Genomic DNA, 15,346 nt, shown 5'->3' on the forward strand with positions numbered 1-15,346 from the left:
TCAGCGCGAACGATTTCACCAAGAAATATGGGTGCTGATATACAAATAAAAGAATCTTCGGATTTCTCTAATGCAGTAAATGAAACCGCACTGGCCAGAGTCGATAGAAATCGACGTGGGTCAGAAAGCGAGATTCAAGCAGGAAGGTCTTTACCTGAGCGGCCACACCACTTACGCCGCGAAGGAACATTAGCGCGGCAGCCGCCCTAGCGTCGCCCCCGCGATACCACATTAGGTAAGCGGGTCCAGATTTTTGGAATTTCTTCAGATCGTTATCGCAGCGACGAAAAGACACAAAACTACAAATTGACATTTTGAATCTGACTGCAAAGGGCTTCATAATGTCGGCCGTGGTTGAAGCTCCAAATCAATTCAAGCAACCTTCTCGTAAGGGCAAGAAGGCCTGGAGAAAAAATGTCGACGTTACGGAGGTCCAGGAAGGCCTTCGTCTTCTGAAAGACGAAGAAATCAAAGGGTATGTGCCCTCGAATGGACTCTTATCTAGAAAGCCTGTTCCGAACCTATATACTGATATGATTCCTTCTGTACAGTGGTGTTCTAGCAGAAAAGCCTTCAGAAGAATTGTTCGTCATCGATAAGAAGGGCTCCACCGAGATCAGAAATGCATACTTCAAACAGCACAAGCCTCTGAAGGCCGATGAGATCCTAGCCCAGCGTTCTGCAATTCCTGCAGTGGATACCCGCAAACGTTTGAACTCGAAAGTCACAGACGGTGTGATTGAACCGAAATCCAAAAGGCACAAGAGCGACTGGGTCACCCGCAAGGAATGGCTGCGCTTGAAGCAGGTGGCCAAGGAAGCGAATCCGACTCAGAAGGCGGAAGGAAGCGAGATTTACGACCCTTGGGCGGATGCTGAAGACCCAACACCTGTTGAAGACCCTCAGTTTGATTACCTCGAGAAGCCCAAGCCCAAAGTTGCACCCCCGACGATCAAGCAACCTCCAATTTCACTTGCCGCGAATGGAAAGCCAATCCCGTCTGTTCGTACACCAGATGCTGGCATCAGTTACAACCCGTCATTCGAGGATTGGGATCGTCTTCTACAAGAGAAGGGGCACGAAGCCGTAGAGGCTGAGAAGAAGCGCTTGGAAGAAGAGCGAAAGGAGCAAGAGAGGCAGCGCCTTATCGCCGAGGCACAAAATGATGACGGCGAAGTCAAATCTGACGATGAGAGTGCCTGGGAGGGATTCGAAAGTGAATATGAGAAACCAGAGTGGCTCAACAAGAAGCGCCCGGCGCGGAAGACGAAGGCAGAGAGAAATAAAATCAAGAGGCGCAAGGAGGCCGAGAGGAAAGCTAGATGGGAAGCCAAGATGAAACAGAAGGAAGAGCAACTTGAGCAAGCCAAGGCTATCGCGGAACAGGTGCAGCAGAGACAACTCGAAGGCAGCCAGGAGTCTGGGGATGAGTCTTCCGAAGAAGGAGATGATGTCGCCTTGCGGCGTAAGCCATTGGGCAAAGCCCGGTATGTTCTTCTTGATCCTGATTTTCGGATCTTACACGTACTAATTTGGCAATAGTGTGCCCGAGAAACCATTGGAGGTTGTACTCCCAGACGAACTTCAAGACTCATTACGTCTACTGAAGCCGGAAGGAAATCTACTAGATGACCGCTTCCGCACGTTAATAGTGCAGGGAAAGCTGGAATCTCGCAAACCGGTGACACAGGCCAAGAAGGCAAAGAGGAAGCTGACGGAGAAGTGGACATACAAGGACTTCAAGGTCCCAGGATTGGAGATTTGATAATTAGGTTTCCGTTTTTCTCGCTCTTCATAAAAGCGTGTTGCTATGAACTGGCTTTGCAATATAGAAATCATTCCACATTCTCAATCTCGCAATTGACCGCAGTCACTGAACCTACCATTTTTCTGTGGCCTCAATGCTAAGGTAGATCTAGTATGGGCTCTATAAGCCATAGATCCATGGGGTGCATTATATCGTGGTGTTCGAGACTAAAATGGTTGCCTGAGTGGGGCCTAAGGTTGTCCAAATTTTTAGCGCATCTATCTAATCGCCGATTTTTTGGAAAGAGATATGGAATGCTATAATCATACCCTTCTCAACACCACATCCTCTTTCACTCGGACCATCATGATGCTTTAGTATCGCACATACCTTTGGCATGGACGTCAATAATCTTTCCAGTAATTGGAAGAAACTTCAGGAAACGCTGAAAAAACAAAGCGCTTCCTCGGCCTCGAAGAAACGCAAGACATCGGACCGCGAGACTCAAAATGTTACGGCCAAGAAGCGGAAAACAGAGACAATAGAGCGCAAAAAGTCTTCATTAAAGAAGAAAAGAATGTCCGAGGGACAAGAGCATGGAGGGGACAAGAGCGCACAGGAATCTGTGGTGAAAACTATTTCCCGCAAAAGCTCTACGGCTACGATCTCCGAGCAATCGCGGACTGAGTCCAAGCCAGCAAAAGTTAACGAGGGCCGTTCACCTACGTTAGTAATTTCTATGCTATATATACTATCTGCGTCATCTAACCCCTCTTCAGTGCAGAAATAGGTAAATATGTCGCTATGGACTGCGAAATGGTGGGAGTCGGTCCCAACCCCGATAGCGATTCTGCCCTCGCGCGTGTCAGTATTGTCAACTTTAACGGCGAACAAGTATATGATTCGTACGTCAGGCCCAAAGAGATGGTTACAGACTGGCGGACGCATGTGAGCGGCATTTCTCCCAAGCACATGGCGGAGGCTCGATCCCTTGAACAAGTCCAGAAGGACGTTGCAGAGATACTTGACGGACGAATACTCGTTGGACATGCTGTGAGCAATGACTTGGATGTTCTTCTTCTGGGCCATCCCAAGCGCGACATCAGAGACACAAGCAAGCATCCTCCTTACCGGAAGATCGCGGGTGGTGGCTCTCCACGCTTGAAAATACTGGCGTCGGAGTTCCTAGGCTTGAATATTCAGGACGGCGCGCACTCTAGTGTCGAAGATGCGAAGGCTACGATGCTCCTGTATAGACGAGATAAAGAGGCCTTCGAGCGGGAGCATTTGAAGAAATGGCCAATTCGCGTCGTCGTCGACAAAAAGGAGAATGGCGAGGACCAGAAGAAGAAAAAGAAGAAGAAGAAGAAGCCTCGTAAGAGGTAGTGAATACCTCATAGCTGCAGTTGGAGACCTTATATACCCCTAGACTTCTGTCTCTTGTGTACATATCGCATCATTCATTATTTTGAAGGACCAGCTTCGAATAATCAGATAACTCAGGAAACAATTTTTCTATTCCCGATTGAATTCCATATATACCGCCCTCATTATCATTTCCATCTGTTATCCAGCATCGTTACCTGTTGCCGCTGTGTCTATAGTACGTTGAAATCTGCAGCAATTTAACCGTTTTGGGATGGCGCATTTCCTATCCACTTAACACGGGCAACGCGTCGTGTCGCCCTGTTCCGAAGAACAACCACACTATTGCAGCAAAACATCCCTTATAAAAGTGCAGGCGTTGAACAAGCGCCAATTTAATTGCTAACACCTCTTCTGATTGCTTTGCAACCTGTAAAAGTACTCGAAAGGTCTTCCCGTCACCAGCTCTGAAAATGTTCGCCATCCGAGCATCTCAAAAACAATCATCAGCAGCCGATAATGAGAAGTCGATGGAGAATTGCACCCCTAATATTCTTCCCTGTAGAATCCACCATGATGGGTTCGTCGAGTCGCTAGAGCATTACTGGAACCCCGTATCCGATGAGAAAGGTAAGCGTTGTGTTAAGCATACGGAGTCATTCTTCCCTCGATCTTCGTCTGTCTGCTAACATTCAGGTAGATGAACGCCTGCAAACTGCTTACTTCCGAGGACGCAGGCTTCGGGGCCGACGTGTTGCAATTCCGGAAGGCTATCAAGGTACGACTTGCATCTGCTGACCATGTGTAATACTATGCTAACCTGGCACTACAGGAATAGTTGTGCAGCATACTGAGCGTATTCTACCGCCTAAGAGAAGGGATACTGGGGATGAGACCGAGAATCAAATTGAGCAAGAAGGGCCAATAAAGGTCCTAGAAAAGCAGGCTACTTTTGACGACTTCATGGTCTGGGGCCATGAAGAGTTGCCGGCGGCCGACGATGCTTTCGTCAAGGGAGTCGAAGAGTGGTTGAAGATGGCTGAAGCGGTATGGAGAGACAACCACTGATCAGACAGGTGGCTAACCTTCAACCTAGTTACATACGCAAGTCAGCGACGCAAAGACAAGTTCCACTTGAATTCTCAGTGCTATTTGAGCTGAACCAATACGTCACCACTCATCCGAGCCTGGGATGCAGGCTCAGCCTCAGTGATCTGCTGTCGAGGCCCTGGCCACTCGCAGGTGCAATGAGCGATATGGGCAACATCGTTCGAAGTAACACCCAACTGCTAGTTCGAGTTCTTTTCAACTCGGATTAGCAGATGGGCGCTAGCCTGAGTACCGAGTCATGCGAAATGTTGCCGTAGAAAATCAGCCGGTCTCTTGAGGTTGACTTCTACTCACATGTAATGGAACCAATGGACCGAAAACTGCAGCCCGGCAACGAGATTGCACCGCTGCAACAAGGCGTCCACGCTGTGTCGCTGGAAAAGTGATGCGACTGGCAGTATCTGCTAGGGATACAGTCATCAAGACTCTTCATTTTCAGCCTAGGCCCCTTTCTGCAGCGTTTTCTATATAAAAATCTTACGATACATACTGCAGATGTTACATAGTTACCTGTCTGCGTATTGATAAGATAAGCTCTTGACCGCCTGATAAGTATTAGTTCTGCCCGAACGATTTGGGGTAGGGATAACATTGAAATTCCCAACTGCTGCCGTCATTGTTTTTACAATCAAGTGCCTTCTTCCAATTTACAATGCAGATTCTCGGCAGTGGTGAGAAGGTTACCCCGGAGGCTTTGATTCCCAAGTTTGAAGTCAACAGACTCCTCAAGCAAGGTAAAAATCATCTCCGCTCAAGATTTAGATTCACAAAGCAGAGTGTCCCTGATACAGTATTCGCTGTATACTGAATTGACCGCATGTAATTGATTATGCAACTTTATAGATCAAAATGGCCGCCGTATCGCCATACTCGGGTCTATTGACGGCAAGCAAGGCATCCTGATCGCAGAACGAGCAGCATTCGCAACCGAATCCCTCGAAGTCCTTAAGGCATTCCACGCTGCAATCAGCAGAGTAAACAATCTCGGCGACAATGACATATATCGATGGTACTTGGCAAATTCAGGCGCAGGCCAGGGTGGACAGCCGTTTCATGATCTCAAACTGAATCTCATCTGGCCTTGCACGGAAAAGCACATCAAAAAGTACTCGGATCAGCAACTACGCATGGTGACCGAGACGCCGGAGATCTACCGTGACTATGTACGGCCCTATATGAGCGCTCAGCGGGAAGAAGGGAGACTGAACTGGGTCTTCAACATCCTCGAAGGCCGGACAGAGCAGGAGGACGTGATTCTTCGGGACGCGGGTGAAGGCCCCGATGATGGGTTCCTGATGCTCCCTGACCTCAACTGGGACAGAAAAACCATGAGCTCTCTGCATCTGCTCGCTCTTGTGCAGCGACGAGATATCTGGAGTTTGCGTGATCTCAAGAAGAAGCATATCCCTTGGTTACGGTATCTGAGGCAGAGGCTGCTTGAGGGAACAGTGAAGATGTATCCAGAATTGGAGCAGGACCAGCTCAAGCTGTACGTTCATTGTAAGTACTATTCATTAGGGTGGTTTTGCCTGGCTCGAACGGAATGTGTACTAATTGCGATGCTAGACCAGCCGACCTACTACCACTTCCACATCCACGTGGTCAACGTCATGCTTGAGGCGGGTGCGACACAAGCTACAGGGAAAGCCTTCGGACTGGAAAATCTTATTTCTCAATTGGAGACTCTGTCTGGGGATCAAGATGCAAGCATGGCGGACGTCAGTTTGACATACTACCTCGGAGAAGCCAGCGATCTGTGGATGAACGTCTTCTATCCGCTGAAGAACGGGTCGAAGCCAGCAATTGGGCACTGAGTGCGATAGTCATGACTGATGATACTTAGAATTATGCTAGAACGCGTTGAACGTTCGTTATATGAAGGAGAAGTGTCCATTATACTAGATAGTCTTCCGAGTAAATCCGTTCACAACTGCGCTCCCAACCACCTTTATGCTCCCAAAAAGCTGTATCTGTTGGGTTCCTGAAATTGCCGCTAGTTCTTTGTTTCCTAGATAAGCTCAGTAGGTGGAACCGTGAGACAGTTTCATATGTATTTATTTCCCGAAACGGAATATCTTCAACCCCGCAAAGCGACGTCAATCACCCCTCACCGCGCAACCGTCAATTCCATCGTTTTACAACCCCCAACAATCCTTCCATATCTCTTTCCGACGATCTCCGAGCTCAAATCGACTTGTATTCTACAAAACTTTTAATTAATCGGTGTTCAACACAGCTCGACGCTCGACCATCATGACAGAGCATGTGGATGTCCCCAACACAAACAAGGCCTTCGTGCCTCTTGGTAAGTACCATATCTCCAAGCTCATCAACGATCCAAACTATAAATACTAATACCTCCGTAGAAAACAACCCAGAAGTCATGTCCCACCTTGTCCACCAACTGGGCCTCCCACCCACCCTCGGCTTCACAGACGTCTACTCAATCGACGAGCCCGACCTCCTCGCCCTCGTCCCCCGCCCCTCACACGCTCTCCTCCTCGTATTCCCCGTTACTCCATCCTACGAAGCCACCCGAGTCGCTGAAGACGGACCCTTACCCGAATATAACGGCTCCGGCCCCGGAGAGCCAGTAATGTGGTTCAAGCAGACGATCCGCAACGCCTGTGGGTTGATCGGACTCCTGCACGCCGTTGCAAACGGCGAACCGCGCAAACATGTCATCCCGGGCTCCGATCTGGATACTCTCCTTCGTGAAGCGGAGTCGCTGGGGCCCATCGCCAGGGCGGACTTGCTGTATGAGAGTAAGGCGTTGGAGAGTGCGCATGCGGACGCGGCGCGGTTGGGGGATACGGCTGCGCCGCAGGCGGAGGATAACGTCGATTTGCACTTTGTTGCGTTTGTGAAGGGGTCTGATGGGCGGCTGTGGGAGCTTGATGGGAGGAGGAAAGGGCCGTTGGAGAGAGGACGGTTGGCGGATGATGAGGATGCGTTGAGCGATAAGGCGCTGGAGTTGGGGGTCAGGAGGTTTCTGCAGACGGAGGTTCGGGTGGGTAATCCGGATTTGAGATTCAGCCTGGTTAGTCTGGGACCTTCTTTCGATTGAGGCTGTCGACGAGGCTGTAAGGGTCTTTGAAGTGGTTATCGTTGCGTGGTATGTTACGGATGTGTACAGTAGACAGATTGGGAGGCTATCATGCCTCACCTACAGGCGTCTCGGTCGTTGGAACTGTCTTACTGAAAAAATCAGATTCAGTGCATCATGGCAATCCGAAGCCGCTGTTTCGTATGTCAGATGGGACCTTGAGATCATGCCAGGTCAGGAGTTAGATGTAGCTACAGACATATGTACAAGTGCATTGAATTCCTCACCACTGGAAGTAAAGAAAGCCTTAGGCCTCAACCCACCAGTCATCTGAATTGAACTTCAAAGTTTCATTCCCACAGGCCCACCAACCGGCAGTCAAATTACGCGCGAATACTTCCAACGCAGAATACGCCATACAAGTATGGCCCGTCTTCGCGCCAGACCCTGTCCTCGCGAAGAATACCTGCTCAAAAACCTCCTTGAGATTTGGTTTTCGAGAATGGACATCCGGGACGCCTGCGATGACCCTCCGCGTAATAGCATCAGCCGCATCAGACGGCCGATCCATTCTCCTTCCAATGACAAGGATCTCGTACGGCTTCCGCCATAGCCCGTCCAGCGGCGTGATGGGCTCGCCCTTCGTCGTGGTCTTGATCCACATCCATTCCTCGTACACGGACAACCCCGCTCCCTTAATAGCATCGTATGCAGCTCTGCGTGCCTTTGGCGCGTTAGTTATCCAGATTGCTGCAATGGATACACACTCGGAGTCGTCCGACAGATGGATCTTCAGAATATCCCGTATGCGCTTAGACAGTAGGCCCATATCAGAATAGGACTGTGTCTGATAATGCCCGCTGCGCCGAACGGAGCGGTTCGACCAGGGCGGGTCGAGAAGGATCAAGTTGAATTTGCGGTCCAGAGATAAACCCGGGATAGGGCCCTGACTCGCCTCATCCTCTGCCGATAGCGGCAGCGAGCACAGCAAGAAAGTAGAGAATGGCGGCACGAAGAAGACATGCCGATGCGTGGTCGTTTGCTCACGGTGCTCGGGCTCGGGCTCCGCCTTGCAGCGGACATCTAGCAAGGCTTGTGCCGAAGACGTATTCCTAACCAGCACGTTGCAAATTTCCGGCAGCGATCCGAACATATTCAATCCCGGCGACAGGATAATCGGCGGGATAGTAGGAGCAGATACACCCAGCGCATCATCCGCCGAGCACCCATCCTCGCACGGTGACGTTCTGCTCCTAGTTCCGTCTCGTTTCCTCTTCAGCTGCGTTTCTTCCTCTAGGACCTTTCTCTCGCGACACCAGTCTGCAGAGTCCGACTGGGCGCGGCTAATCTCCTGCAATGCCCCCCGAACCAGAGGCTCAATGATTTCGGTCTGGTAGGCCTGTTCAGAGACCGGAATTCTACTGAGGACTCTAGCCCTCGCAGCATCCGATTTGGGCTCTGTGGATACTGCGTACGGCTTCTCTAGAGGGCTTGAAGATAAGAGATGACGTTTTCTGTGATTATCTATCCCAGTCCCGGTAGGGTGGGAATTGCGCAGTGTGGCTCCCAACTGCACCGGCGTAAGTCCCTGTGCGGATGCGATCGACGTCGGGATGTCAATCAAGAAGGTTGTTTTCTCTGCATTTTGGTAGAGGATGGAGTGTTGTGGCATCATCCCATGGTGGTATCAGCTGGTTGTGGTTTCCCAAGTGGGATGGTGCAAGTGTTGTTGGAAGAAGAATTCGGAGTTTACGCAGCATCATTTGTTTTTCAGAGCCCCCAAAAGAGTCTGCAATATCAGCAGCACCAAATTGGAGGCTGCCACCATTAACAGGGAACAAATATGGAACTATGCTGCATGCAGTGATGGAATTTAAAGACCTTTTCACATTTAAAATGTCTTGATAGCGACATAACATGGTGCTTCTTACTTGCTTTACAGGTGTTACAATTCTATACATGAGACTGCTCATGACTGCGCGTCACACACACATTCGAAAAACTTATAAAAAATCCTATATAAGCCCTCTGCCTCTGAGTGAGGCGTCAGAGCGCTCAAGGCAAGCAGCGGCTGTAGCCACCGCCCGATGAAACTATATTTGACAAAACTGATCATGATCGCACCGTATGCTCGGATGACTGTCGTGATTTCAAGACTCGTTGACCGAGTATGAGACCAGTTATTCTCAAGCAGACACGAACTGCAATACTTTTCCACGTGTCGTTCCTCTTCCCCCTCCCCGAGACGTGCCAGCGTCAGTCTAGGTATGTAGGGTCGTTTCGCTCCAGAAAAGCAGGTATTCCGTTTTTGATTCATGCTGAAAACAAACAGGAAGAGATAAATTTGTACAAGGCGTAGACTTTCATCACAAAGTTGGTTCAGATCGTCGAACATGCAAAATCAACGCTAAGCAACACAGTTAGGTCATGCACCATATCAACCATCCGGAGATGAACTTACACGTCCGCGACGTCCCCCAGCCGACTGTCCAGGGGCCTGAGGCGTTTGCGAATAGAATTGAGGAGGGTACTGATACATCTGGGGCGTGCCCATAACAGGGCTGAACTGCTGAGGAGCAAAGGCTTGCTGGTTCAGCAATTGAGCGGGTGTTCCAGGCATAGGAGCAGACTGCCGAAGACTGTCCAAGGACGGTGTTCCGGCTGGGTAGCCAAAGCTGGGGGTACCCAGAGTAGGATAAAGACCAGCGGGCGAGACGCCCCGGGATTGGGTGGCTAGGTAAGCTTGATATTGCAGCTGTTGCTGAGTGAGGGGCAGCAGGGGATCCTGGACAAACCCAGCACCATTCATTCCAGCAAGTCCGTTGAGAGAGTTGACTGCACCTGTGGGGCTCATGCCATTGACAGCATTGATCGAGTAAGGGTCGAATGGCGCAGGGCCTGGTTGCTGCTCAGGAACGGACCTTGTGTTGTCCATGTTTTGAGCAAGAAGACCGGGTGCGAACTGTCCGTTATACTGCCTATCCATGGTCGATTGTGCTTGCCGAGAAGTGGGACGATGCTGCTTATTCTCAGAATGACCTGAATGTTCTCGCCCGTGATGGTTGTCCCTAGCGCCTCCACGTGAAGATAGTCCAACCTCATCCATGAGGCGCTTGTAGCCTTGGTTGGGAGTTGCCTTCAATTTTGTGAGCACCTTTGCCACATTCTTCACGACTTCCGCGCGCATTGACTCGTCGAAGAAAGGCGTGGTCAATACTTTGAAGATCAGCGTGGCCCCAGAAGTCTGGTCACTCAAGATCTTCTCCAAGACCTCGTCCCCGGGGCTGAAGAACAACGCCCTTAAAACAATCTCGCGAGCCTCAGGCTCGTTGCGCTGATTAATCACTTTGAGCACGGTCAGGTAAGCGACCTTGTGAGTGCACAAATGGACCAGATGAGGAACAAGTCGTGGGGCGAGTACGGTACGGCGACGAGGGAATGTGCAGGTGTCCAAGAACCAAGTTAGCAACAAGGCGCCGTTTGCATTTGTCGCGAGCTGTACGCTGTGAAGGGCGATGGCAGCCGCAAGCATCCGTTGCTGTTCTTTTGAGGCGTGGTGGCTCTCGAGACAGGCTCGCATGGCTCGAGCGCCGAACCGTCCCTGAGCAATTTCCCACATACGGCTTAGCATGGTCTCGAAAATGAAGTCGTTGAATGGAGTGCCGAAACGTAGGCAGCATTGTAAGACGTAATTGCCGTATTGGTCAAGGAAAAGCGGCACAGTGTAGGGACGAAGAGCATCAACAATCATCTTCATCTGTGTAGGGGTCTTGGCGACATCGATGATCTTCTGAGCAGCCCAGGTACCATTCTTGTGAACACCTATCTCAGCAAAATGGGGCGCAATGGGAACGAGCATCTGTTCTTTAGTCTGCTCTGAGCAATACTCGAAGAGTTTCTGAACGACAGTGTTGCCCAGGTAATCGGAGGACAGTTCCGCAATCTCTGGAATCATTGCGACTGCAGTTTCCTCAATCTCTTGAATTGAACAAGAGCCGTTGTCTATCCTCTTGCGGATGTCTCGAAGACGTGGAGCATCGAACATCCTGGTCTGGCTGGGTTCAGGAATAGGAGGAATCTCGTCTTCGAAAGCTTGATATGCGATGGCTCGCTGAAGAGCAGCAGTGATATTGAGTGTATCATCATCGGTAGCGCCAAATTCCTTGACAATCTGGATCATTTCCGGTTGAAGGTCGGGTAGGGCAGGAATTTGGGGCGCCGACGTGCCCACAGCGCCAGACTTGTCCTGGCCTTCGGAAACACCAGACTTGAAACTGGGGTCAGGAGTGGGGGAAGACTGCACGCCGTTAGGCCCAGGGGTGCCAGATGCAGAGCTGCCAGGGACTTTGGCATAGCCGATCCGAACGGGGCCTGCCCCTGGGAAGATCTCTTTGCCATTAAGCAACGATTTGGCTTGCACGGCACTTTCCAGGCGCTCAAAGTTGACAAAGCCGCAGTTCTTGTGCGTCAAAACACGGGTAGACTCAATCTTGCCATACATGCCAAAGATCGCCTCGAGCGAGGTGACAGTCGTGGAGACTGGAATACTGCCAATCCATAAGGCTCGCGTGGGCCCATCTTGGTTGCTTTCGTCAGCAGCCTCTCCGCTCGCGCGAAGACCCAGGTTTTGGCCACCATTACCTCCGAGGTTCATCATCTGCACAGCTTCGGATAGCTCGTCGTATTCACCGGTTTCGGCGATATGAAGATCCGCAGCACTGAAGCTGTTTTCGAGGCGAGACGGAGTGGCAAGATAGTTGCGAATTGAAGATCTCTGTGGAGGAGCCTCTAACACACCGGCCGTTCTTGCTCTCGGTCGGTTGACCGAAGCATGGTTAGCGAATGCTTGCACGGCAAGATTATGTTGATGGATCTGGGCCTGCGTCGCAGCCAGTTGAACGGCTGTCGCTGCGGCAGAAGGGGTGACGGTGCCAGAAGGAATTTGAGAATAGCGAGTGGCATACTCAAGATCCTCATCGTCTGCGTATTTCTCCTTGGCATTGACAGAATAAGACCGGAATCGGTTATTATTTTTCATCATCGCTAGTTCAGCTAGCAGTGGCGGCAACGCAGATGCCTGTTGCTGCTCTTGTTGCTGCAAGAGAACATCGACAGATGGTCGTACAAGGTTGGCCCGTGCTTGTTGTGGGGTCTCCGCGAGTCCCAAGTAGTCCAAAGTCTTTACATCGGTATCCGCAAGACCGTCTCTCGAAAATGAGGATTGGCTGGGTGATGCAGGCCCCTCCGAAGACCGGATACTCGTCAGAGTCGTCGCTCGATCACGCGCACTCGACCAGTTCGTGGAAAACAAAGAAGGCCCGAAAGGGCTGGATGATGCAAGGTAATTTGTCCTCTGTGGCATTGAACCAGCTCGAAGACGCGAGAGGGTGCCCGCGTTGCTTGGACCGGCAGTAGTTGCTGCCCTTGCGCCTGTGTCGATGCCAGAAACGCCGGGAGGACGGAAGGGGCTCGTGGATGGTGTAGGCCGAGAGGTTTGAGATATGAAGGTCTGTTGAAGGTTCGCCTCGTTCAAAACACCAACAGGCGAAAAACGCGAAGGAACTGTGCCAGCCCTGGCTCGTCTGGCGGGACCACTAATAGATCCGGTAGTCGTAGGTATCAAGTCAGGAAACCCTTCCTGGCTAGGAGACTCGGGAATATTTTCGCGCAACGGGGTCGAGTGGCCACTAGTAGGGGGGCCCCAGATACTCGGCGAAACGCCTTCTTCCGCTTGGATTTCTCGCGCACTAAGTATAGAAAAGAAGAATGATCAATACAGAGAACAAAGTCGCAAGCATGAGGTCCCGAATTTTTGCAACTTACCGCTTCGAGTATAAGCGAGCGCCAAGCTCGTGAGAAGGGGATCCAGCCCCTAGCCTTGCGCCTCCAATTGATCCCCCTGCGTTTCCAAGACCATTTGCCGGTCCAAATGCTGATTTGACAGCGGCAGATGCGGACAAGTCGCTAGGGGAACTGCGCCCCGTAGAAGTCCCAGACATCGGTTGGGTCGTTGGGATATAATTGAGGTTCATGTGACCCTCCGGTCGAGAGACGGGTAGCATTATATATTATAACCCTCTACCTTAAAAAGGCGAACTGCTTTTTCCAAGATGCAAAGCCGATAATATGCGTAAGCAAAAAAATGTACCCGAGTCGCTGAGTATGACGGAAAGCGATTTTCAGTTGAAGATCTGAGTCGAAGGAACCATGGGGCACAACGTAAACTGTCGGATACTCGTACAGATACTGACTAGAAGGCCGTCGTTGATCTTGCTGAAGTAACGAGATCGACAATTGACCGGCAGAGTGCAAAGGTTAACTCGAGTGGAAACGTCCGGAGAACGTTGCCCGTGGCGGGGTCAGATCTGGGGTGTTTTTGTCGCAGGAGGGATTCGCAAGTTTCGCACAGCTGCCGAGGGTTCGGAGGACGAGACAATATACGCGATGGATATCAATATGGCTAAATGTAGTTGTCTATAAAATGCGTAGACGATAGCAGCGGCTAACTGACGGGTGACTTGGAAGGCCAAGCTGCCACGGTTTGCTGATATATTAGGCTGTCAAAGATCTATCGCTGCGTCGCTCTAGAGAACGCCCTGGAAGGACCGTGAGGAAACAAAAATGTCGCTCAAGCTATGACCGCCGAGTGAGTGGGATAAAGAAGAAGTGATGATTGAAACGAATCCGAAAGGGACGAGGTGGCTGGAAACGAGGTGCGCGGCTCCGCAGAGCAACGCCAAAATAAAGAGAGGATGAAGAGTAGAGAAATGACAGGCGACAAGCGGTCACTGAATAAATCCTTAAGAGGGAAAAGATTATTTAAGAAGAGAATATAGAAATGAACTCGGGAGAGAAAGAGGAATTAGATGGAGAGAAGGGGGAGAAACAAGTAGTAGATGATAAGAGGATTGATGGATTTGGCCAGGTTAGCGTATGGGCTCGTTGAGTGAGAGGATTGAGGAAGCGAAGAAGAACCTGGGTCGAGAAACCGAAAAGGGAAGTTTGCTTGGTTTGGTTTTGCTGGGTTCCTGAGGTATCAACTAAGTTGCCGGATCCCGGAAATGTCATGTCGATTGGAATTCCCAGTTGACACTTGACAGATATTGCTCCTTTTTAGCACGATTCTACTACCATTGCGACTATTTTATAATTGTTTCGATAGGTATATGCAGCTGAATGACTGTGGTTTTGTTTATTTAAATGCCGACTCGAAAGCAGTCCATTGATCTGACTTGGATCAAGAGAACTGAACTCGAGATCCTCGATGGACTGCTGACCCACTAGGTACGGAGTATGTTAGGAAATCGCGCAACATCCGGCCATCCGCTTTGTATGGTTTTCTCGCGCTCTACTACTATGGCTCGATTCTGTTCTCTTCTAGAAGTGCTCAGCATCGATCTACCTATCACAGTACATCCAGGTAGATTTGCTGGTCACATCGTACTATCGATGTCCCATCTAATTGAAATCCGTCAGAATGTGTTATGTGTAACAATTTGTCTTATAGTGAATGTTCCCATAATAATGGGATTATTATCCGCTTGCACTTCCTTATCGCCTCATAACCATGGGTGACTGGTGTACTCTGGTACTCTCCAAGACACTACGCCCATAAACCAGCCAAACTGGAGGGAGCAGCATCTGAAACGGCAACTCAAACTAGATGTTTTCTGAAACGACCTAGCCCCCGCATTCCAGCCATCATGCGTGATGCATCTGACGCTGTCATCCAGTTGGTTGACGGCCACAAATAGTTCAACTCTGTGAGGGATCAAGAAGGAATAAGGCAATAAAAAGTACAGGTCCTTGGACCAATCATCCTCCATACTTCATGGGAGTTATTATGCCTCAGCGGTTGACAAGAAGTTTGTTAATCTGCTGAGATAAAGGAGTAGAGCGTGACCCTTGACGCGATTCCTTACTACAGAGCCAGATATATTTTGGTCTCCCTAATATGTTGGAGCTCTCTGGACCTCCAACTATACAGGCTGCTTATAACAGTGCTTAAGCTGGGAATTTTCCTCGGTTCATACTTCTTTATAGTTGGCCTCCTAAGGCAGCAAGGAATTTGCAATCTT

General features: G+C 50.2%; 7 protein-coding genes across 7 annotated transcripts, besides 1 other annotated feature; 5 read left to right on the plus strand and 2 right to left on the minus strand.

Annotated features, from left to right (window-relative positions):
• Nucleotides 1-341: 341 nt before the first annotated feature.
• NFIA_082270 (60S ribosome subunit biogenesis protein NOP53) lies at nucleotides 342-1,765 on the plus strand (the record flags this gene model as incomplete). The annotated part of the gene is made up of 3 exons (XM_001260176.1): nucleotides 342-475; nucleotides 552-1,487; nucleotides 1,543-1,765. The coding sequence occupies 3 exons, from the start codon at nucleotides 342-344 to the stop codon at nucleotides 1,763-1,765; spliced, it is 1,293 nt and encodes a 430-aa protein (XP_001260177.1).
• Nucleotides 1,766-2,144: 379 nt separating this feature from the next.
• Nucleotides 2,145-3,133, plus strand: rex4 (putative 3'-5' exonuclease; the record flags this gene model as incomplete). The annotated part of the gene is made up of 2 exons (XM_001260177.1): nucleotides 2,145-2,473; nucleotides 2,527-3,133. The coding sequence occupies 2 exons, from the start codon at nucleotides 2,145-2,147 to the stop codon at nucleotides 3,131-3,133; spliced, it is 936 nt and encodes a 311-aa protein (XP_001260178.1).
• Nucleotides 3,090-3,118: a microsatellite.
• A 452-nt stretch (nucleotides 3,134-3,585) lies between the features above and the next one.
• Nucleotides 3,586-4,180, plus strand: NFIA_082290 (ribonuclease H2 subunit C; the record flags this gene model as incomplete). The annotated part of the gene is made up of 2 exons (XM_001260178.1): nucleotides 3,586-3,742; nucleotides 3,945-4,180. The coding sequence occupies 2 exons, from the start codon at nucleotides 3,586-3,588 to the stop codon at nucleotides 4,178-4,180; spliced, it is 393 nt and encodes a 130-aa protein (XP_001260179.1).
• Nucleotides 4,181-4,874: 694 nt separating this feature from the next.
• On the plus strand, nucleotides 4,875-6,036 carry NFIA_082300 (putative mRNA decapping hydrolase; the record flags this gene model as incomplete). Its single annotated transcript, XM_001260179.1, has 3 exons — nucleotides 4,875-4,956; nucleotides 5,066-5,722; nucleotides 5,789-6,036. 3 exons carry the CDS (start codon nucleotides 4,875-4,877, stop codon nucleotides 6,034-6,036), a joined length of 987 nt encoding a protein of 328 aa, XP_001260180.1.
• Nucleotides 6,037-6,475: 439 nt separating this feature from the next.
• NFIA_082310 (ubiquitin carboxyl-terminal hydrolase) lies at nucleotides 6,476-7,289 on the plus strand (the record flags this gene model as incomplete). The annotated part of the gene is made up of 2 exons (XM_001260180.1): nucleotides 6,476-6,527; nucleotides 6,589-7,289. The coding sequence occupies 2 exons, from the start codon at nucleotides 6,476-6,478 to the stop codon at nucleotides 7,287-7,289; spliced, it is 753 nt and encodes a 250-aa protein (XP_001260181.1).
• Nucleotides 7,290-7,575: 286 nt separating this feature from the next.
• Nucleotides 7,576-8,943, minus strand: NFIA_082320 (MT-A70 family; the record flags this gene model as incomplete). Its single annotated transcript, XM_001260181.1, has 1 exon — nucleotides 7,576-8,943. The coding sequence occupies one exon, from the start codon at nucleotides 8,941-8,943 to the stop codon at nucleotides 7,576-7,578; it is 1,368 nt and encodes a 455-aa protein (XP_001260182.1).
• A 762-nt stretch (nucleotides 8,944-9,705) lies between these two features.
• On the minus strand, nucleotides 9,706-13,330 carry NFIA_082330 (putative RNA binding protein Jsn1; the record flags this gene model as incomplete). The annotated part of the gene is made up of 2 exons (XM_001260182.1): nucleotides 9,706-13,015; nucleotides 13,092-13,330. 2 exons carry the CDS (start codon nucleotides 13,328-13,330, stop codon nucleotides 9,706-9,708), a joined length of 3,549 nt encoding a protein of 1,182 aa, XP_001260183.1.
• Between the last annotated feature and the right edge of the window lie 2,016 nt (nucleotides 13,331-15,346).

The sequence above is a fragment of the Aspergillus fischeri genome, genomic scaffold (assembly GCF_000149645.3).
Source record: "Aspergillus fischeri NRRL 181 1099437636264 genomic scaffold, whole genome shotgun sequence".
Classification (NCBI taxonomy): Eukaryota; Fungi; Ascomycota; class Eurotiomycetes; order Eurotiales; family Aspergillaceae; genus Aspergillus; species Aspergillus fischeri.